Source organism: Dreissena polymorpha, chromosome 3, assembly GCF_020536995.1.
Source record: "Dreissena polymorpha isolate Duluth1 chromosome 3, UMN_Dpol_1.0, whole genome shotgun sequence".
Lineage (NCBI taxonomy): Eukaryota > Metazoa > Mollusca > Bivalvia > Myida > Dreissenidae > Dreissena > Dreissena polymorpha.
In genome coordinates this window covers 11,994,717-12,019,064 of record NC_068357.1, presented here as the reverse complement: position 1 = coordinate 12,019,064, position 24,348 = coordinate 11,994,717, and the positions used below count along the sequence as shown (strand labels likewise).

The window sequence follows — 24,348 nt, the reverse complement described above, 5'->3', positions numbered from 1 at the left end:
TTAGTGTACGTGTGTTCCGGTATTGCATTCAAAATGTATGACCTGTTTCCAATAAAATACTCGTCTGATAATTGTTCTGGGGTCGTTTTCCAGAAACATCTTAAGTCATTTCTTAAATATTTTCACTTAAGTTCAAAATTATAATTTTTTGAATTTCTTTACTAAATAAAGACAATCCTGTTTTTTTGGGTATTCCGCAAACAATATTGACATAATGATGTTATTTTGATGAAATTTTTGATGCCTAGCAAGAAGAAAAATTCCCAATTTAAGGATAAAAATAAAATTTAACTTAAGATGCTTCTGGAAAACCACCCCTGGAGTTTCAGTATTCCAAAATGTGTTATTATTATTCGAGTATTTATTTAAAATGTAGTTTGTTTTGCCACTGTGATGCTCTTACATCGCCTTGTTTAAAAGTTTGAAGATAATTTTTATGGTAATTGTTATTAGAGTAGTTAATAAAGAAATTTGCTTTTTGTAACTTAAAACAGTTTCAGAATTATGTGTTTGGCTTCAGAACATAACCTAACCCATGTTTCAAATTGTTATATAACAGAAACACGACATTAAACTTATATTATTGGTGTGGCTTGCACCGTTGCGTGCACCTTATAGCATAGACAATCAACGACATTAGACATCTTTTTGGTAGTAACTTTTCTTCAGATAAAATACCATATAATGCAACCACATCGCGAAAAAACATTTATTGTTTCATTATATTTTTAAAATGCAGATTGTATTTGAATATTCTTTTAAAAATGTAAAATCGAAGCTGTTGATTTTTCTGCTTAATTGATGCAAGTTACATAATTAATCGCATACAATACAAAATAAATTGTAATGTCTTAAAACTAACGAATCATATAGATGGTATATGCTATGTTTATTCTAAAAATGTTTATTACATATGGTATATAGATATGATTTGTTTGAATTCAACTGTTAACCATTATTATTAAGTTTGTAAAGAAATGGTTGCTAAGGCACATACAATCCTCCTCAGACAGGGCAGAAAATGAACATAATATCCGCAATAACACACGCAAATAACAATGCAAAAAAAAACTGAATACAAAAAAGGGCTTAGTATCAGGCCGAAATCAGACCACTACCGGGTTTATGCTGTTGGAGTAAAAAAAGGAACTTCATAAGTTTTATTTACCCAGCTAGAGAATTTTTTAGTTATAGCAAAATGTCGATTTTAGATTTTGCTCATATCTGTAACCATAGAAAACAGCTTTATCTGAAAAAACGGACTGCAATAACTGAATATTCGGATAATGACCCTATCTACTCATACAGAGTTTTTAAAAACTTGGTTAGGTTTTTTTTGAGTCTTCACATGTGCACATTTTAGTTAACACTTATTTCTATGACCATAGGAAGAAAGATTTGTCTGAGATTCCTATATGCTCAAATATCAGTATATTAAGTTAATTAACCCAGCTTTAGGTACTGTCTACATTTATTTGAATCCTGATTTTTTACGGACGAACAGACGGACGGCTTGACTAACCTCAAATAACTTGCGAGGTAATCATTTACCCTTACACACATACAAAGTTTCTTAAACCTCTCTCAGGCACTGTTTCAGTAATCACACGATCCAGATTTAAGTTGTTAATGATTTCCCTGCTCATAAAAGATTTGCCATTATTAACTACAATTCGTTCTTCGACGAGGAAACTAAACTAAGTGGCACATTCCTCTTACAGCCTTCTGTGCAACCACTTTTTAAAAAAGATCTTAACATTTGCTTTTAATTATTTCTGCAACCATTGCCCATGTAACTGTAGAAACAGCTAATTTATTTGACGAAATAACGGATACATCGTGATTATTTCCCATAAAGCCCTCTATCAATATAAGATGTTTCAGTACCCACTTAACCTTTAGTATTTGGTTGTCTTATCGCGAGGTAAAGATTGTAGGTTTTATTTTTTCCCGTAACCACAGGCATTACAATTTTTCTATAACAACAAATATGAAATAACGCGCATATTTCCACATTGTCTCTCTCAACATACCAAGTTTCCACAACCCATATTGAAAATTGTTTGACTTATCAAAGAAACCAGATTGGGACCGACACACAGACAAAAGGAAATAGGGACTTACAGTCTAATTAGGTTACACCGGTAGGGGTCTTTTAACCAACTACTCATCTGACACAAAATAAATATTGAACAATTCGGTTGATATCAATTCACAACAAACATGTATCGTCTGTTGATAAGTTATTAAAAAGCCGTCTTTGCTACAGCCGATATCCGCGTTTCATCTCCAACATGGTTTGTCCGCATCTTCTCCGACCATTTGTTCTTCAGGTACAGCGTCACTGCGATGAGAAGGGGCAGCAGGAGCAGAAATAGACCTACGGAGAGGCCAATCTTCAGACCGTCATTCCCTTTCTCTGTTGTTACGCCTGTTTATCATTTAATATATAAAACATTTAGTGTTTACTATCTTTATGTCTCACATCAACGGTTGACATTGTTTCAAAAGGTATAATGCTACGTTTTTTTTTTAAAATTTAGTACAGAGGCATAGATCTTTGATAAGCCGCAATCATAACTATTTTTTTTATTGTGCTCAACTTTAAAAAAACAACACTTTTTTTTTAAATTTGTGAACACAACTTATACAAAGTAAAGTAAAAATACATATGACATGCTTTGTCGGACAATCAGGCATTCTTTGTAAGATGATTTCACTAACGTTCAATATCGTCTTTATGAATTATAAATTTGTCAAGAATACCTGTGTTACATGTGCCACTTTGCGACATATTTTCGGTAACGTTGATGGCAGGGTAAGAACATGCAAAATGCTCAAAGAAGTTGTCACAAATGCCACCTTTTCCACAAGGATTGACCGATGCTTTGCATTCATCTGGTTCTATCATGATACAAACAAAATGCGTCAAAACGTGAATTGCAAAAACCAAAGATTTACTTACTTCATTGATAACATAATATTGATGTCAAGAGCTTGTAATTTCTTTAAACAATGAATCACATTTTAATACAAATATCTACCGTAATATAAACTTAAAAATAACATTTAACATTTTATATTCTTTAGCGATTTTGACAAAATGGATTTGTCTGTACAAATAAGTGTTTACCAAATAACATCAGCACACCGCATCGACTTTCACCGGGGGTTCTACAAAAAAGTATATAAAAGGTAATTGTCTGCGCGTGATTGTACGCGATCGTGGACCAAATATATCCTTTTATTTTCATTTAACATATCGATAGACGTTTTAAATATCGTAGTTTAATTGAAACAAATGGTAACGAAATGTACATCACCCGTCATCTGAGTACGCCATTACGCACGCTTGGTGTATCCCCTTCATAGTTGTGTCATTGATATGGTCCCATTCCCCGATGTTCACAAGCGTTATGTTTCTTTCGGTTGAATATATCATATACCTTGGACCAGATGTTAAAATGCTGAAATAATCAACACAAAAATTGTTATATTATGCTTAAATCAATAGATGATGTTGGAAGAATTTGTTGGGAGACCAAAGTAAAATCTATACTTTTCACATACGGTTTTGGATATGTGTGGATATCACAAGAAATTGGTGATTGTGCTATGTTTATCAATGTTTTTAGAAATAGATTGATTGACTGTTTTACTCAAAACTGGCATGACACCGTGAGTAACTCAAGTCGTTGTCACCATTATAGTCATTTTAAACCCTACTTAAAGCGGGTATATACGATTTTTTATATGTTTTTAATTATAATATATTGATAAAATATGTTACAATAACATAAAATAGGAAAGAAAAATTATACATTAAAGCGGGTATGTACGATTTTTTATATGTGTTTAATTATAATATATTGATAAAATATGTTACAATAACATAAAATAGGAAAGAAAAATTATACATTAAAGCCGAATTTCATAAAATGCTGCAAAGACAAATTAGCGCCCCGAGCCGATTGTGACGTACATATTTTCCTACAATAACCGAAGCATTCGTCTTTGTATAAGGATCGGAGTAAGTGTTCATGTGTCGTATGAATAGATATCGTTGCGGGAATTCAAATAAACAGTTAAACTAAGTTTAGATTCACATCGTACATGTATGGTATACATGCTGGCGAATTCGGCTGTACAGCCGTTTTCAATTTCAGAATTAAATATCTGGCTTATTTCGCATTTTTCGACACATGTTCTTCTTAACTTTTATTTTAATTTATATTAAAATATATATATATAATACTTTTGTACACATTTTATATAAATTCATTAATATTTGACAAAATCGTATATACCCGCTTTAAAGCCGAATTTCATAAAATGCTGCAAAGACAAATTAGCGCCCCGAGCCGATTGTGACGTTCATATTTTCCTACAATAACCGAAGCATTCGTCTTTGTATAAGGATCGGAGTTAGTGTTCGTGTGTCGTATGAATAGATATCGTTGCGGGAATTCAAATAAACAGTTAAACTAAGTTTAGATTCACATCGTACATGTATGGTATACATGCTGGCGAATTCGGCTGTACAGCCGTTTTCAATTTCAGAATTAAATATCTGGCTTATTTCGCATTTTTCGACACATGTTCTTCTTAACTTTTATTTTAATCTATATTAAAATATATATATATATAATAATTTTGTACACATTTTATAAAAATTCATTAATATTTGACAAAATCGTATATACCCGCTTAAATATTGAATATTGAACACAAAATAGCCTATGCAAATTAAGATGTTCAAACCATAAACTACAAGTTGAAACTGGCAGACATCTGAATATTACTTTCCAGAATCGCGTGTGTAATGTTTGTTCACAAATTAATATTAATATGACATATGTGGATTGTGAATATCATGCATTTTTCCATTGTACTAAATATACAAGTATTAGAAATCAGTTTCTGTTCAACTGGTATAACTCTGGTACTGACTTGAATAACTTCTATGACTTATTGTCAACGAATGATTTTGAAACTATTAGAAAATTAGTAGTGTATATTTTCTATCTTATGAATTCTATAAAAGACTAGATACATGTATCAACATTTACTTCAGTACAATAATAGTGTGACACATTTTTGCAGTCTCTGTATATTACATGATATGTATGTAAAAAATAAGCAGTGTATCTTTTCTATCTTATGAATTCTAGAAGAGACTAGATACATGTATTAACATGTACATCTGTACAATATTGCTATGACACAACGTTGTAATTTCTGTATATTACATGGTATGTTTGTGGAAAATTTGCAATGTATGTTCTCTATCTTGTAAATTCTAGAAAATACTAGATATACATACATCTATTAACTTTTGCATCTGAACAATATTGCTGTGGCATAGCTTTGCAATTTCTTTATGTTACATGGTGTGTATGTAGAAAACCTATGGTGTATTTTTTCTGTCTTACGAGTTCTGGAAAAGATTAGAGACTTTATGTCTGTACAATATTACTATGACGTAACTTTGTAATTTCTATATATTACATGATATGTATGTAGAAAATCTGCAGTGTATGTTTTCGTTCCTATGAATTCTGAAAAAGGGACTAGATACATGTGCTAACATTTACATCTGAATAATACCACTAGCACACAACTTTGCAATTCCTGTACATTGCATGATATGTATTTTGGGCCGGAGGACTTTGTTTCTTTAATAAACTGTTGACTTGACTTGACTTGAATTGATGTCGCAGGTGAGAAAACGATTAATGTACCCCACCAAACCGATTGATGTATAATCTATAGTTTAATACTTCTCTGCATTTACTGGCTTCGCAAAAAATGTACTCGCCCAAGCGATTTTTAATGAGCTATTTGATTAACTCAAGCACAAGCATATTTATATGTGTCATGTTCTGAGAAAACTGGGCATAATGCATGTGCGTAAAGTGTCGTCCCAGATTAGCCTGTGCAGTCCGCACAGGCTAATCAGGGACGACACTTTCCACCTAATCTTGATTTTCGGTAAGGAGGGACTTCCTTGAAACTAAAAATACCATAAAAGTGGAAAGTGACGTCATTAATTAGCCTTTGTGGACTGCACAGGCTAATCTGGGACGACACTTTACGCACATGCATTAAGCCCAGTTATCTAAGAACGCGGCTCATATTAACAAAGTGCATGTTTCAAACGGTACTTGGAAACATATCAGGCAATGAATAATATAAGAGATGAAATAAAACTGTTTTTCTCACGTGTCGTTTTGGTTGTTGGTCATGAACGGCAACTGAACAAAGTATCCTTTTTCAAAGAAATCCATTTCATACGATTGCTTAAAGTTCGGTTTCATTGTTCCTTCTGGATGAAATTGCGGACCATCAGACTGACATGAAGCAGTACTATTTCCAACGAACACGCGAAGCTGAATAGAACAAACATACAATAGCATATCGTCCAGTTGTCCAGAAAATAAACAATAAGTGATTGTATCATTAAATCTCTTTAACATATTTTAGAAGTTTTACTGAAGTTTAAGTTTTGTATGGGTTTTAATGCAAAGAGAAAATAATGATTATAGCAGTTTGTGTTTTAAATATCCATCTGTTAGAAATATAATATACATATGATACCTTGATGGGCGTTCTACAAAAAGGCCCAGAAGTGATGTATCTTGAGGCCCCTGTAAATTCAACCAACAAACTTGAATAGTCCTCGGCGTAAAGGGACACATTAATCGCATCTCCTTCTTTGAAATGACTCCGCTTTGCCGAAAAAATAAGATCGCATGTATGCTACAAAAGATACGGTTTTATTGCAGTTATTGAAATGTCATTCCCGATTCTAAAAAAATAATAAATAAACACTACCTTTTTATTTCGATAGTTGTTAAACTATTAAGGAACTATTTTTCAATATTAGTTGAATAATAGAATAATCTACTATAAAAAGACAACAGTGTGCAAAAATGTCTTATTAGAAATAAAATGAACAGTAATAAAGCAGGTACTATATACATACGGAATTAAGAAATGCGCTGGAAGTAGTACTGTTTTCTTCTGGGTATTTCTGCCAATGGCAAGTGACTCTGTCCCCATCTCCGTCAAACGGGAACAGTCGAATTGTAATATTGCAACCGAGTGGCACTCTAAAACAGCAAACTTTGCAAAAATCTGTTTTTGTTAAAGATTTATTTCACTGAGTATCTTTGTTGTTCTAATATACCCTTACGACAAAAATATACACAATTACAAGAATCCTATCTAGTCGCTTATTTTTTATCATATATCTGTGTCAATATTACGTGCACTGTTTTCATTATATTTGAAAATAACATTGTTGACACATGGTGTGCAATATATACTAGTTTTAGATCAGCCACTATCGTTGCCTATACGATTAAGACTGACATAAACCGCGAACATGTTACATAGTAAAAGTAATAAAAAGCAAAACAAAAATATGTACAATTCAAATCTGATTATTATCATTTTTAATCCCCCAAACATCAGTTGAATACAAAAATATTTGTTCGTCATAATTATCGCTCTCACTTTGCCCGTTACCTGTATACGGGTAAGACGTTCACGAGAGGGCTGATATTTGCTCTCTTTGTGTCATTCCTCACTGCCATGCTCAAATGAGTTTCTCCTAGACCATCCACCAAAGAGCCACTCTGGTCAGCAAATCTTCAAAGATAATGACGTTTTAACCCAAACACTAGCATATCAAGCCATCACTTTTAGATGGAGCATGATAGATTGACCGATTGTCAATCTCTCCGTCCGTTGGATTTTTGTGTCATGCTTAAGAGCGATTTTTTTTTTGTCAAGTAATTAACTTTAGCAAACATAAACTATAATGTTAACTGACGTTACGGGGCATTTTTTTAACATAAAATATGGTGAACGTTTTTTTTAAATAAGTATGATACATTTTCAAAATATTTTTGATAAAGTTATAAAACTTAACAGACTTAACGAAAGCCACTAAAATTGCATTTCATATTATTTTGGTACGTTTGTGAGTTATGGTCAGTTTGGTTAAAAATAGCAAAGTTGGCTTATATCGCATAACACTAGAAACTCACTATTATCACTATGCGAATTTCTGCAGTCGGCTATTTTGACGCATACGTTTGACATTATTAGAAGCAAAAGAGAAAAGCGGGGTTATTCCGTGTCCGACCGACACATGTCTAGTTTCTTCATTTACACTCTTGATGTATAACTTGTTTTTACTCATTGGTTAGTTTTTTGAAGTACTATTAATATCCAGAATGTGTTACGTAATATAATGTTTAATTGTAATACCCTAAAATAATGTTATCTTTGTTGTGTCCATCGAACGTCAGTTCAGCAGTACCAACGCCAGACTCCCATTCGGTTTCCAGGAAACTGGACGCATCAGTGAAATATAACTGTGACAAGTTGGCCACTATTTGATTGGCTATACGACAACCCATAATACACAACCAGCTGTATCCTGAAAAAATAGGTGGTCTGATTCGATTGTCCTGGACAGAAAGGACGCCTTTTTGGAATTTCTCATTTACGCTATCTTCACACGTTGGTCTAGAAAAAATTTTACACATCCGTTCTTTTAATGTAGCAATGGTATCTCTTCCTTTCCAAATCAAACGGTATGACAATACCATCTGAAATACAATTTAACATAGCATTTACTGATTACGTAAGTTTCTTGTTATATACACATACATGCAGACATTTTTGTATTTATATGTTGGTAAATAAAATTATAGAGTTAAATGTTTGTCCCATAATAGGATATAAAATAGTAAGCAATACCTTGAAAACGTCCAGCTTGTGTTCAAATGAAAATAATATAATAAAGGCATATCATAATGACGTCGTTTAAAAAAAAATATCTAAATTAGTTTCTAACTTTTCTCATAATTATTAATCATCAGCTTTGCATCTGTTTAATTTTGTTTTTGATTGTATGAAGTAGTTTTTATATCATGTTTTAGGTTATATGTTGCTTTTGGTGAACGAATTTGTTTCATTAACCAGTACACAATAAGTATTTTTACGATATGCGTAACCATGAGTGAACACCACTTTGTTTAAGACCACGAATAAATAATGTTTTCATGATGTTTATTTCAATTGTTAATCGACTGAATAAAATTAAGTTCGAGTAGCTTACATTTTAAAAGTATTTTTGTTTTGATTAATTAAAAATGATTGAAATATGTTTGTATATGTATTCTGGGAAAAAGGAGTCTTCATGTGTACGTTGATGTATGAAATGATAATTTTTGATATTTTGAAATTAAAACATATGTTTGCGAATATGCTAAACTTATTCTTATGTGAAGAAAAGAAACTGAGAGTGGAACACAATGTCATGAATTTGAATATTTTTTTATTTGGCATATTTTACGACAAAAATAAAGTCGATATAAATATGTTTAATTGAAAAGCGCCTAACAAAAATTTATATTCGGACGTTTACAACCTATTATATACTAATCTATGCCATCGCTAGGCGGGACGAAAAACGGATAATCTTTCTTATATCATCATATTTATAAACTAACTAGTATAGCAGAGTCTACAGTTTAAAATAAATATTCATGATGCATTTGCATTCAAATTTCAAATTTCGTTATACGACGGTTCTCATTAAATGCATAGAATGCCTTTATATGCCTAATCATATTGAAATCATATTAAAATACATTGTCTTTGCCGAGCACGACACAAAACATTTTTAACACAAGCAATACACTTAGAGTAGACAATGGCGTGGTCCCCATTTTGATTTCATTGTTGGTCAATCATATTAAAGTGCCATGTAATAATCTTTATTAAAAATGTTGAAATAACTGTTTGGGACTTTCATGCAACACATTTTGAGATCATATATCAATAGTAAAGCGTTCTTTTTATTCACAACCAGTAGTTGGTTAGTAAATATGGTTTCTAACTTGTTCCTAACTTAGTTCCGCGAAATGTGTTTAGAAATAAGTCGATATATATCAAGTCGAACCTTTTAATTTAACATGTATAATGGAGCAGTATATATACTATCGATACTTCTGTGCGGATATCCGTTATGGTGCTGTAGTTACAAATTACCATGTATGTGACCTTTCGACATTACATTTCAGGTTTCTTATAAGTTCCGTCAATAGAAGTTCCATTTAAATACCCTTATTAGCTGGTTGTTTTTGTTTATCATCATGTTCCTCGACTGTATTGTCAAATTGAAAACATATTGTGGGCCAATAAATGTAACGTCAGGATTATTTGAGATGTTACTGAGAAGATTTTAAATGTTCGTTTTTTATCCCCGCCGAAATGAAATTTCGGAAGGGGATATAGTTATAGCCTCCGTCCGCCCGTCTGTCTGTCCGTCCGTCCTTCCGACCGTCCTTTTGTTCGAAACATTTTCCAGAGCATAACTCTAAATCTATTCAATGGATTTACTTTAAACTTAGATTATAAACAGATGGCAACTAGGAGGAGTGCAGTGACCAAGAACCATAACTCTATCTACCTTATTTTTAAATTATCTCCATTTATATAATTTCAAAGTAAATTTTTGTCCCGAGCATAACTCTAAATCTACTGAAGGGATTTAATTGAAACTTGAAATATCCAGAGCATAACTCTAAATCTATTCAATGGATTTACTTTACACTTAGATTATAAACAGATGGCAACTAGGAGGAGTGCAGTGACCAAGAACCATAAATCTATCTACCTTATTTTTAAATTATCTCCATTTATATAATTTCAAAGTAAATTTTTGTCCCCAGCAAAACTTTAAATCTACTGAAGGGATTTACTTGAAACTTGAAATATAAACAGATGGCAGGTAGGAGAAGTGCAGTGACAATGAACTATAACTCTATTTACCTTTGTTTTTGAAATATCTCCCTTAATTAAATTTCAAAGTAAATTGTGTGTCCGGAGCATAACTCCAAATTTTTTCAATGGATTTGCTTCCGTCCGTCCTTTTGTTCGAAACTTTTTCCAGAGCATAACTCAAAATCTATTCAATGGATTTACTTTAAACTAATAATATAAACAGATGGCAACTAGGAGAAGTGCAGTGGCCAAGAACCATAACTCTATCTACCTAAGTTTTTGAATTATCTCCCTTTATGTAATTTAAAGTAAATTTTTGTCCGGAGCATTACACTAAATCTACTGAAGGGATTTACTTGAAACTTGAAATATGAACAGATGGCAAATAGGAGAAGTGCAGTGAACATGAGCTATAACTCTATCGGCCGTAGTTTTTTAATTATCTCCCTTTATTTAATTTTATAGAAAATTTGTATCCGTTTTGTCATAGTTGCCATGTTTTACAAATATTATTCTACTCTCTAAAACACATGTTCTCATACAAGCAAACACATTTCAACGGGGCTGGCCAAGTTAACATGGCTCTTGTTAAACATTGTAATTTATGGCATATTCTTAACGCCTCTTGGATATCATTAAATGCAAACAATTGAAGTAATAATATAACTCTACCTATGCATTAGCCTTTCCACTATAAATTAAAGTACTGACAGTACTGGTGTGACGATGCTTTTGAAGAGGATGGATATATACAAGCATCGATTTAAGTTGATCTACATCATCACAATTGTGTATGTGGTACGAGCAAAAATTTTGGTACACACATTTTGGGAACGAAAAAAATAATGCCCAAAAAAATTTGGTTACGAAAAAAATTGGGTCCGAAAAAAAATTGGGTACGAAAATTTTGTTGCAACAAAATGAAAATTGGGTACGAAAAAAAATTGGGTGCGAAACAATTTTGGTACGGAAAAAAATGGGGGTACGGGAACGTAGTTCCCCTAGGGAACTTGACCCAAAGTCAAGCCACATATTTCAATCTAGGCCATGTCAAACTCAAAGAGTCAAAGTAAAATGAAAGATGCCTTCATTCATTATTGTCCCATTGTTTACTACTGCTGTGAGTTTTTATATAATATAACTGATGACTATCATGTGTATGAAAATTCACATTATCTTAGTATATCAGGTTTAGCAGCCTTTTAGATAACAAAGTTGGTTAGTTTTCAATGTCGATTCTGAGGATCAAACCCGCAGCACATCCTCCTGCAATCAAAGACGACACTCTACCACTAGGCTTTTAGGAACATTCTGAAATTTTTCGATCCCTCGTCGGAGCAACCAAACTAAAAATTAAGTCAAATATTGCTGACTCGGTATTATTGAGTCAGTTCATGAGAGAAAATGGAAGATGCAACATCTCTAACGCCCCCTAGCATCGCTTAAGCAGTATTCAATTCTCAACAAGAAAGTGCTGGAGTCATTGATCCCGAGGAACCAGAAACAAGAGGACCACGATGGCCCTGTATCGCCCCACTGTTTTTGTATGTGAAACAAGGGCTGTTTGTAAAACATGCATGCCCCCATATGGGCTGTCAGTTGTAGTGGCAGCCATTGTGTGAACACGTTTTTTGGCACTGTGACATTGACCTTTGACATAGTGACCTGAAAATCAATAGGGGTCATCTGCGAGTCATGATCAATGTACCTAAGAAGTTTCATGATCCTAGGCGTAAGCTTTCTTGAGTTATCATCGGAAACCATTTTACTGTGTAAAGTTACCGTGGCCTTGACCTTTGACCTAGTGACCTGAAAGTCGATAGGGATTATCAGCGAGTCATGATCAATTTACCTATGAAGTTTCATGATCCTAAGCAAAGCGTTCTTGAGTTATCATCCGAAAACCATATTTATAAGTTGAGTCTCCGTGACCTTGACCTTTGACTTAGTAACCTGAACATCGATAGGGGTCGTCTGCGAGTCATGATCAATGTGCTTATGAAGTTTCATGCTCCTAGGCATAAGCGTTCTTGAGTTATCATCCGAAAACCATTTTACTATTTCGGGTCACCGTAACCTTGACCTTTGACCTTGTGACCTGAAAATCAAAAGTTGTCATCTGCAAGTCATGATAAATGTACCTATGAAGTTTGATGATCCTAGGCATAAGCGTTCTTGAGTTATCATCCGAAAACAATTTTACTATTTCGGGTAACAATGATTTTGACCTTTGACCTAGTGACCTGAAAATCAATAGGGGTCAGCTGTCTGTCATGATCAATGTACCTATGAAGTTTCATGATCCTAGGCATAAGCGTTCTTGAGTTATCATCCGGAAACCATTTTACTATTTCGGGTCACCGTGACCTTGACCTTTGACCTAGTGACCTGAAAATCAATAGTAGTCATTTGCGAGTTATGGTCAATGTACTTATAAAATTTCATGATCCTTGGCCAAAGCGTTCTTGAGTTATCATCCGGAAACCATTTTACTATTTCGGGTCACCGTGACATTGACCTTTGACAATGACCTCAAAATCAATAGAGGACATCGGCGAGTCATGATCAATGTACCTATGAAGTTTCATGATCCTAGGCCTTAGCGTTCCTGAGTTATCATCCGGAAACCATCTGGTGGACGGACATACGGCATACGGATGGACGGACATACCGACATGAGCAAAACAATATACCCCGTCTTCTTAGAAGGGGGCATAAAAAGCGTGCAATGCGCGTGGGTTGAAATGTATTCAAGCATGTGACTTTCTCTTACTATCCCTCGTCCACTGGACGCTTAAAGTTGGAAGGGTGAGCATTTTAATATATAAATTTGGCCCCAGGGGCATAATTGGAACAAACTTGGTAGAGAACTATAAGATGTCACTACATACCAAATTTGGTAGCCATAGGCCCAATGGTTATGGACATTAAGATTTTTAAAGTTTGCCCACAAGAGGTTTTAAATAAACATATGTTCAGTTTTGTAATCCCCGGGGCAGGGTCAAATTTGAGCCCAGGGGAATTATTTGAACAAATTTGGTAGAGGACTATAACATGTCACTACATACCAAATTTGGTACCCCTATGCCATACGGTTATGGACAAGAAGGTTTTTAAAGTTTTCACAAAATAGGCCTTTTTATTGCGTATGTTCATTTTTGTGACCCCCGGGGCAGGGTCAAATTTGACCCCAGGGGCATAATTTGTACAAACTAAGTAGAGAATTCTTTTTTATTTTTTTTTTTTTTTTTTTTTTTTTTTATTCAATATAATACATACAATGTATACATGAATATATACAACATAGTGATTGTACAAAGCAATAAAGTTCAGACATGTTATACAAGATATGCTAATATGTATTTTTTTTAAAGAGAAAAGAAAAAAAATAATAGAAGAATTGTTATGAAAAATGATGAGTTGTATAAAGTCGGAAGAAAACATACTGGACTTATGTGTTTCGTTGTATATTCAAAATGATCTTATAAGATTGAAAAAAAAACATACAAAAATATTTTAGAAAGATAAACTTACATTAGAGTGAAATGTATATAAGTGGACAAACATCATGAGAATTTAATCCGATTCCATTTTTGTTCAAAGTTTTGTAATATGTCATTACTGAGGGCTATTTCTTTCTCAATCTGGACTTTCAGTTTAAGACTATGGATAAAACAATTAAAATTTGGTACTTGTTTTTTTAACTTCATGTTAAAGATGAACAATTTCATCATTATAAGAATAAAATTCACACTATTATTACAATCTTTTGATTTCAATGAGTAAATTCCGAAACTTACATTTAAGAAAGATAGTTTAACGTTTAGTTGCTGTTGTTCAAGAAAAGATGTTAAATGATTCCAAATAGGCTGAATGTGTTTGCACTCCCAAAACAGGTGTTCTATAGTTTCGATGTTTTCACTGCAGAAGTCACACAGATTTGAGTTAGATAATTTGCATTTAAAGAGGTATTTATTTGTAGCTATAATTCTATGTATGTATTTATATTGAAAATTTCTCAGAGTGCTTTCAATAGTTGCTTTATATGGCATGGTAAATATGTGTTTCCAATTAAGTTCATGTACTCCGAAAAGGACTTGCCATTTATTTTGGGTTTTTGAGTTTTCTGTAGGGTTTTTAATTTGTAGTGTGTAAAATATTTTATTTGTTTTGTTTTTTCTTCCAAGTATACTTTCTACGAATGTTGTTTGAGTACATGGTGTATTATTTGTATTGATTTCAGATTTAATATGTATGGGTATGCTTTTGATTAATGTGTAGTACTTCAGAAAATTATTTGAAGGTATTCCGTATGTGTAGCATATATCATTAAAAGAGTAGAAATCCTTAATTCTGTAGTCATATAATTGGTCGACATATTTAATGCTTCGTTCAAACCAATCTTTATAGAAAAACGTCTTATTGTTTGAAGTTATGTCTTTATTGTTCCATAGAATAGTTTTACTGCTTGTTTGGGTTTCTAGGTTATGCGTGACATCACTCCATGCTGATAGAACATCAGACAGAAATATGTTTTCGTTTGCAATTTCATGTAAGATAGAATTGCTGATGTTACATTCAAAGAGTAAGGAGTCACCATATTTTGTTAGGATTTTCTGATAGAATAATTTCCATTTACTTGTATTGGCATTATCTAGGTATCTTTTAACCCAGCTGCATTTGATTGCATTCAAGAATGAATCAATGTTCGTTAATTGGATACCTCCATTTTCTACAGATTGAATTAACTGAGTTCGTTTTATTTTATCAGGCTTACCGTCCCATATGAAATTAAATATTGCTGATTTTATATCGTTAATAATATCATTTGGTGGATTTGGGAGGACTGTTAATACATAAATTAATTTAGGAAGTGCAAACGTTTTCAATACTGTGTTTTTTTCCGATAAGTGTAAGTTTACGGTGATGCCATGATTTTAAGCAGTTTTTAAAATTCTGTAATTTAGGTAGTATGTTTTTAAGAACTGTATCTTTTTCATTATTTGTGAAAGTAATTCCTAACGTTGTGGCTTCATCGGATGTCCAATTAAATTTCATTTCTTTTTTATATTGGACATTATTTTGTTTTAATTTACCTGCTCGTAGCACAGTACATTTACTTTTGTTTAGTTTCAGACCCGATGTCATTCCGTAAAGGGTTAGCGATTCTATTAGGTTATGGAAAGAATCGTAATTGTCGTTTAAAAAATAAGTTGCATCGTCAGCAAATAGGGACTGTTTGATTTCTTCGTCAGGTTCTAGTGTTATGCCTTTTATGTGTTTATTTGATTGGATGATTCTTAGATGTCACTACATATTGAGTTTGGTAGCCCTATGCCCTACGGTTATGGACAAGCAGTTTTTTAAGTTTGCACAAAATTGGCCCAATATAAGCATATGTTCATTGTTGTGACACCCGGAGCAGGGTCAAATTTCACCCCAGGGGCATAATTTGAACAAATTTGGTAGAGGACTTTTAGATGCCACTGCATACCAAATTTGGTAGCCCTTTGCAATACGGTTATAGACAAGAAGGTTTTTAAAGTTTGCACAAAATAGGCCTTATTTAAGCGTATGTTCATTTTTGTAACCCCCGGGGCAGGGTCAAATTTGACCCCGAGAGCATAATTTGAACAAATTTGATTGAGTACTATTAGATGTCACTACATACCAAATTTGGTAGCCCTATGCCATACGGTTATGGACAAGAAGGTTTTTAAAGTTTGCACAAAATAGGCCTTATTAAAGCGTATGTTAATTTTTGTGACCCCCGGGGCAGGGTCAAATTTGACCCCAGGGGCATAATTTGTACAAACTAAGTAGAGAACTATTAGATGTCACTACATACCGAATGTTGAAGCCCAAGGCCACACGGTTATGGACAAGAAGGTTTTTAAAATTTGCACAAAATAGGCTTTATATAAGCATATGTTCATTTTTGTAACACCCGGGGCAAGGTCAAATTTCACCCCAGGGACATAATTTAAACAAATTTGGTTGAGTACTATTAGATGCCACTGCATACCAAATTTGGTAACCCTTTGCCATACGGTTATAGACAAGAAGGTTTTTAAAGTTTGCACAATATACCCTTATTTAAGCGTATGTTCATTTTTGTGACCCCCGGGGCAGGGTAAAATTTTGACCCCAGGGGAATAATTTGTACAAACTAAGTAGAGAACTATTAGATGTCACTACATACCGAATTTGGTAGCCCAAGGCAATACGGTTATGGACAAGAAGGTTTTTAAAGTTTGCACAAAATAGGCTTTATATAAGCATATGTGCATTTTTGTGACCTCCGGGACAGGGTTAAATTTTACCCAAGGTGCATTATTTGAACGAATTTGGTAGAGGACTATAACATGTCACTACATACCAAATTTGTTAGCCCTATGCCATACGGTTATGGACAAGAAGGTTTTTAAAGTTTGCACAAAATAGGCCTTATTTAAGCGTATGTTCATTTTTGTGACCCCCGGGGCAGGGTCAAATTTGACCCCAGGGGCATAATTTGTACAAACTCAGTAGAGAACTATTAGATGCCACTACATACCGAATTTGGTAGCCCTAGGCGCTACGGTTATGGGGAAAAAAGTTTTTTTAAGTTTGCACTAAATAGGCTTTATATAAGCATATGTTCATTTTTGTGACCCCCGGGGCAGGATCAAATTTGACTCCAGGGGCATAATTTGAACAAATTTGGTAGAGGACTATTAGATGCCACTACATAACAAATTTGGTAGCCCTATGCCATACGGTTAGGGACAAGAAGGTTTTTAAAGTTTGCACAAAATTGGCCTGATTTAAGCGTATGTTCATTTTTGTGACCCCCGGGGCAGGGTCAAATTTGACCCCAGGGGCATAATTTGTACAAACTAAGTAGAGAATTCTTAGATGACACTTCATATTGAGTTTGGTAGCCCTAGGCCCTACGGTTATGGACAAAATGGTTTTTAAACTTTGCACAAAATAGGCTTTATATAAGCATTTATTCATTTTTGTGACCCCCGGGGCTGGGTCAAATTTGACCCCCAGGGGCATAATTTGAACAAATTTGGTAGAGGACTATTAGATGTCACTACATATCAAATTTAGTAGCACTAGGCCCAATGGTTATGGACAAGAAGATTTTTAAAATTTGCACAAAATAGGCTTTATATAAGCATATGTTCTATTTATTGACCCCCGGGGCGGGGTCAAATTTGATCCCAGGGGCATAATATGAACAAATTTGAAAAAGGTTCACCACAGGAACATTTATAAGAAGTTTTATCAGAATTGGACTTGTTGTTTAGGAGAAGAAAATGTTAAAAAAAGTTAACGCACAGACGCACGCACGACGGACACAGGACCATGACATAAGCCCCGCTGGCCTCTGGCTAGTGGAGCTAAATATCACTTGATTAATGTTCGAAATAAAATCATTTGATTAATGAAAATACTATTATTTGAGCCAGGTCACAGGGAAAGGGCAGTCTAATCAGTATCCAAGTAAACTATTTGTTATTGTCAGAAAACCGCTTTTAAGCAAACAGCTTTCAAGCAACTGCAGGCTGATCTGGATCCAAACTGGCCACAATCGCTTTAATGTCTCTTTTACTGTGACACAGTTCATTTGACATAAAAATGATATTTAATACAGTCGATTGGTGTATAACTGATAGCTAAGGACTTCGAGTCTCATTTCAACGTAAACACCATGCATTCAGTAATTAAACCTTTAAACCTTGAAAGACAAATGTCTTTCCTATTGAAACATGCCTGCGGTTTTAAAATTCCGACAAATATTTTTTGTTTACACCGCAAATTTCCGTGTAAACTGATTTATCAATTACCGGATTGCTTAGGTTTTTATCGGATTACATGTGTATCGTGTTATTTCTTTAAATTTTACCCAGCATTTGTAAAACATATTGCAAGATATGTACATTTCCAGAAAAGGAACTTCATTTCTGCGTTTAATAAGACCGAGTTCATGGAAATTGCTGCACAATTTAAGAAGTAATGGCTGTTCATAGCTATGCACCCTATATTCTGGTCGTTTTGAGTTGAAAACCTTGTTATATATGTAGATTTTATAGTGAAAACTATGTTTTCAGAGAAATCGATATTTCGTTTTAATTTAATTTTTTTCTCATTCAAAATGATGTTTTTACTAATAAATATCATAGCCACGCGCCAACCCACATGTGTATTGGAAAACTTCAATTGAGTTTTCATTTAGTTTGAGACAATCCCCACATTCCCGAATATGTGTCGCCACATGTCCGTTAATCACTTAATCACAAGTTGCAGCTCTCATGCTTATTTTATGTGGTACGCATCAATTTGGTTTCTGAGCATTCTTACTGTTAGAAAGGACACATTATACTACAATATTACATCAATGAACATAATGTTTACCAAACAAAATCTGCAAAATTCAGGAAATCATACGTCTTCACATTTCCTTGTTTGTCTTAATTTTATTGTTTGAATAATTTTTGTTGGGGCTTTTTACCATAATGATCATTGATTGAGTAGTTCTCATCTTTTTGTTGTTGAGATTAAAACATTGAGATTGTTGTTTCTATTGCTCATTTCATTTAATCACTTTGATGCATAACATAAATCAAAAAGAACTGCCTTTTGACAGCTGTTTGACAGTAAAACATGTTTTGAGATGGTCTCTGATCTTCACACCGAATGCATCTGGCAAACGATTGACCAATCAGTCACGTGATTCTGAAAACCCTCGAATGGTTCAAATTGCCATTCAGCTGAGCGGGTATTGTTTGATTCTAACGGGTTATTACGAAGGCGAACATGAAATGCATTCATAAGTCTAAATACGTTAAACATGTAATGTGACCTTCTAAAAACATAAAGTTTGCTTGGTAAAACTTTAAATTATAACCGTCTGTGCTAAAAATATCGTTACTGATTCGGAACTCGACTGAACAGATAATAAAGCACTTGACTCAACATTTTTAAAATGAATGTTGTTAAATCTCTTTCTATAAATTATTTTATGATGCTAAGACGATTCGTATTATGTAGGCACTGGTAATAGCCAATTTTATGACAATATACCCGTATATAAAAAAAATAATTGAAGTAGAAATGTCTTTTTTATAACGAAACTGCTTTTTGATTAATAAATGAATTTTTAAACGATTTAAATCATCAAGAAAAAAGGCAAACAAGAAATTGATACTAAAAACGATGATTTTGTTTCCCGTAAATCGGGTATTGGGTTGTGATGCAACGCGCATTACACGAACTTGACACAATGCGCACGCCACGAAACTCGTTTATTGTTATTACCGATTGGCGCTTGAACTATTCGCGCTTAACGTCAACTTTGAAAATCAATATCATGTTATTTTGTTAGTTTTTCGTTACAGTTTATTTAAAGCGTGTGGTACAGTTGTATATTTTTGCATGACAAACGTTATTCGACATGATTCAGTATGTTGCTTTCGGGTGCATAGGGCGTCCGGACGAAACTTCGAAATACACACAACGGATTTCATATCTTAAGATGCTTTTTATATTATCTGAAAATTTGCGACACTATTCTTAATGTATTGATATTACTAGAAACACGGACACGCATTATTGGTAGCCTTTGTGTAGATAACAGATACGGAGTATTCAAAATGCCACCATTATTTTATTAGCATATACGCATCTGTGGTTGGAAACACAACAAAGCACGTTATTTGAACCCTTCGCTTATCAGTAAGAACTAATAGTCGAATCAGCACGACAATCAGGACAACTGCAAACTTATAAATAACTTAAAATGTTAGTTTGATCACCTAAAATATTGAAAGTGGCAAAAATAGTATATGTGGGTAGCAATTACATTTTCTCAACATATAAGACATTATGCGAGAATGAAACACGTAACTATAAAACACTAAGTTATATGGATATTTAACCTAAATAATTTACTGTTTGATTAACAGAATAGTAACAGACAATTGTTTAAATGACAATTAGAATAATATTGATATTGTTTGCTAACATCATTTAGTGTATTAAATTGAAAAAATCACAATAAAATATAATATGCTAAGGGTTTTGTGCAAAGATCATAATTATTCGTATTGATTTCATAAACACTTAACAGCTTTGCATTTTTCAGTAATAATAACTATCTGGATTAAATTTAAAGTTACAAAGAGAATGATTGCATTCTTTTTTCTTAACTTTTGCCAATATCCAGCGAAGGCGAATCACAAATTGACACAAGTTATCAGCGTTGCGTATTATTCCGTACAGATGGTGTCATGTAGATTTTTGTTGTTTCGGTGTTGAAATGTGTCTAATCAGCGGATATATTTCAGGTTGGTTATATCAGCCACAGTGTGGTATCAGATAATATATAAGACTTCCCCCAATCAAATCAACTTTGTAGTATATATATTGATCGCTATCAGACAAGGGCCTAACACAGGAGTGCAGCATCATATCGCACTAAGGCCCTACTTTGCCCCCTTTTATCTATACATGACCTTTGAATTTATTTCATCACATTATTTTAACGGAAGATGTTTTTTAATTTTTAATAAATCCATTCAGAAAGCTAGCAAGTATCCGTTCTGTATCTATAATTATGAATTGTACAACGTAGTCATATTCAACGAGATCGTTCTGTAGCATTACAATCAAAGAAATCGAAAATAAATTGTGTTTTGTTTCTGGCGTTTTTTCGTTACACAAAAATGACATTTATATTTCTACCAATCCGTATTCCCTACACGACGGTCATCTTGAGCATTGGCAACAGATTTCTATTAAATAAACTGAACAAGTGAGACATAACACTTATATATACAAACAAAGGCTACAATATTTTGGTATTGTATTCACATTGTTAATATTACCCCAGTTTCATGCATTGCCAAAAGGCGATTTGTAAAAAAAAATATTTTATTAAAATCTTGAGTTTCTTAACTGATTCACAGTGACCCCCATTTTCTTTGTCACATTTGTGGCAATATAAAAATGACCGACACTCATAAACATGTTAATACTAAAAGTAAAACCCGAAAAAGTCAAACATCCTTAACAACGCGCTATTTTTAGTATAATTTAATTCATGTCTGGAGTGGATTAATGCACAAGGCACAACTGGGTAACAACGTTTAATCATTCATAAAATAATGATGACATTTTCAAAAATGAGAGCTCAATCGTAGTGCTATTATTATTTCCTCGATTTGTTTGAACACAATCAAACATTTGCTCACCCTAAATTAGCACTTTCACCAGAAACAATTAATTATAATGTCCGACAGACGTGACGCGAAGTCATAAGGCAGAGAGCGTTGTGTCCGATTTCCGTTTCCGTAAATTGAAGCTATTTAAGCTTCATTAAAAAGGTTTTATATAGAGTTTATTTTACATTTGATGCATGTAATAATAACTTTACATTTAAATGTCAATTAAGTTTCAGCTCTTGCGTTTTTAAAACAAACACTTAAGCTCAAATTTATCATTAATTGAAACAAATTCAATATAAACTGAGTCATACAAGATTAACAAGCGATTTATTAAATATCCCGTGTGTTTTTACAGTATAAATTGTACTGATCAAGAAAAACAACTTACTGAGGTGTTACTTGTCGGTCTCCAGTGGACGTTAGCCCCATATAGTTCTTGCGAAAATACGACTCTTATTAATATAATAATCAGAACCATTGAAGTAATATAAGTTTTGTTCATTTTTTAGAGTTTAACACAATCAAATGTATAGCGCAATCTCATTTGTAAAACTGAATATGCGAGTGACAATCTTCAGAAGCTTGCATCGAATAGATGACAAACTTTATGTATACATTTTCAATTTAATGTTTACATTGAACTAACTAATGAATGTATGTGAGTGTTTTTCATGAAGGTTCACACTGATACTCACACACTCTCACAAACATTTAATTGTAACATAATCACGATAAAATTTTCGATATCTTTTAATTAAATTCACAAAAGTTTATGCTTTTGCACGCAATGCGAAGGGAACGTGTTAAGTCAGACCATTCAGTGTTGACATTATGCCTTATCATCAGCCATAAGAGTATAAAGTAGAGTTATTAATAATTCAGCCTTTGTTTCCGCTTAATAAGGATTTTCTACCAAGTTTAACAAATTAGATCTGTTGAACGAAGGGATTGATCTATCTTCAATGCTCCTCATAATTTGTCCTGTTGGCTTGAACAAATTGAAGTGTCACGAGCACAGCTGATACATAATTCGACGTTTGTTCATCTTGCAGATAAGCAAACAATAACGATGATACATGTATATAAGATCACATTTCATTTGCCTTTCTTCGCATACTTACTCAATAGTTAATTGTTCATCTATAATTATATGAATTTATTATTACGTATATTGGAGAATGTTTTGCTTGACCAATCATTCCATTTGGAAAATCTCAGCAACGGCAATTTTGATGCAGGCATATAAACTCTAAATTAAGGTTTTGCTTTTATTATTGAAACCAATTGGTCTTAACGCCATAAAACATTCAACTCAAATGTTATTTAGTTTTTTATGTCCACTATAAGTGTTTAATATGCTACGCTATTTTCCGTGTCTTAATACAAAGACAAGTAAACACTTATGCGCTTAACATAAAGAAAGTTAAGTGTTTTTGTGTGTATCTTTTAACATCAAAAGCCATAAGCATGTATCTTAGGAAACAATATTTGTGAATTTACAATGTTGCATGCACATGGAATCAAACAACGCTACGAGTGGGTCCTTCGGGGCTTCTCGTATTGTAAACGCTGTGTTATCCAAGTATTAGCCAATGATCAGCAAGACAGCGTAACATATGCTTGACTGATTTCATGATTACATCGAGGATTGTCCATGAATACTTTTTAAATGTTTCATACTTATAAGCGCTTTTTCGCTTTTATTGTTAAACAATCATTTATTTAAAATTATTCTATTAGCCGTTATACCTCAACGTTTTCGGACGTATTGATCATCTGCATTTGTCGTAGGGTGTAAATATAATTGTATTAGATCGATAGTACAGAAGTAGTAAAAGAAATTAAGGTTATTTAGTGTAGGGTATATGTGGGTTTTTAGTTGAATCTAACATAGTTGAATGTAACCTATCTTCCCGCTTTTTCTGCACGAGCACGGCAGAACTCACACAGCATTGAACAAGGCTGATCGATGTTTATTGCACATTGAATACTATCCATATTTGTAGGCTTTAATTTATAACCTACAGGTAAATACAATACTTTACATATGTCATTGTTATGTTATCTGGATTTAACGTTTTTATCGTATTTTAGATATTTGTTATTTGGTATTTGAGTAATTGTGAAATGTCGCGCTCATCATACCGCCATTTCAATTGATTGTATTTCGTGTATTATTATTGTTATTATTCTAATTATTCTTCTTCTTCTTATTATTATATATATATATTATTATCATTATTATTATTATTATTATTATTATTATTATTATTTATATTATTATTATTATTTACATATTTGTTACAGGGATTTATTCCTATCCAAATCT

General features: G+C 33.2%; 1 protein-coding gene across 3 annotated transcripts; it reads right to left on the bottom strand.

The window, feature by feature from the left end:
* Positions 1–870: 870 nt before the first annotated feature.
* LOC127873340 (uncharacterized) lies at positions 871–22,721 on the bottom strand. 3 transcript variants are annotated; one of them, XM_052417185.1, is made up of 10 exons: positions 22,408–22,721; positions 8,278–8,621; positions 7,531–7,653; positions 6,986–7,112; positions 6,598–6,759; positions 6,223–6,389; positions 3,351–3,467; positions 3,134–3,174; positions 2,767–2,904; positions 871–2,431 (listed from the first exon to the last, which is right to left on the bottom strand). In XM_052417185.1, exons 1-10 carry the CDS (start codon positions 22,519–22,521, stop codon positions 2,247–2,249), a joined length of 1,518 nt encoding a protein of 505 aa, XP_052273145.1. In that variant the 5' UTR covers positions 22,522–22,721; the 3' UTR covers positions 871–2,246. The 3 variants fall into 3 exon arrangements, with proteins under 3 accessions (XP_052273145.1, XP_052273146.1, XP_052273144.1); XM_052417186.1 differs by having other exon boundaries at positions 3,324–3,467; positions 6,598–6,729; positions 22,408–22,720; XM_052417184.1 differs by having other exon boundaries at positions 3,324–3,467; positions 22,408–22,716.
* Positions 22,722–24,348: the final 1,627 nt, after the last annotated feature.

Excerpts from the sequence above, each read along its gene's own strand:
- LOC127873340 (XM_052417184.1), bottom strand. The coding sequence starts at position 22,521 with ATGAACAAAACTTATATTACTTCAATGGTTCTGATTATTATATTAATA. Across the intron at positions 8,622-22,407 it reads GACCGACAAGTAACACCTCA|ATGGTATTGTCATACCGTTT; the intron begins GTAAGTTGTTTT and ends ATTGTATTTCAG. Across the intron at positions 6,390-6,597 it reads TTTGTAGAACGCCCATCAAG|CTTCGCGTGTTCGTTGGAAA; the intron begins GTATCATATGTA and ends TGTTCTATTCAG.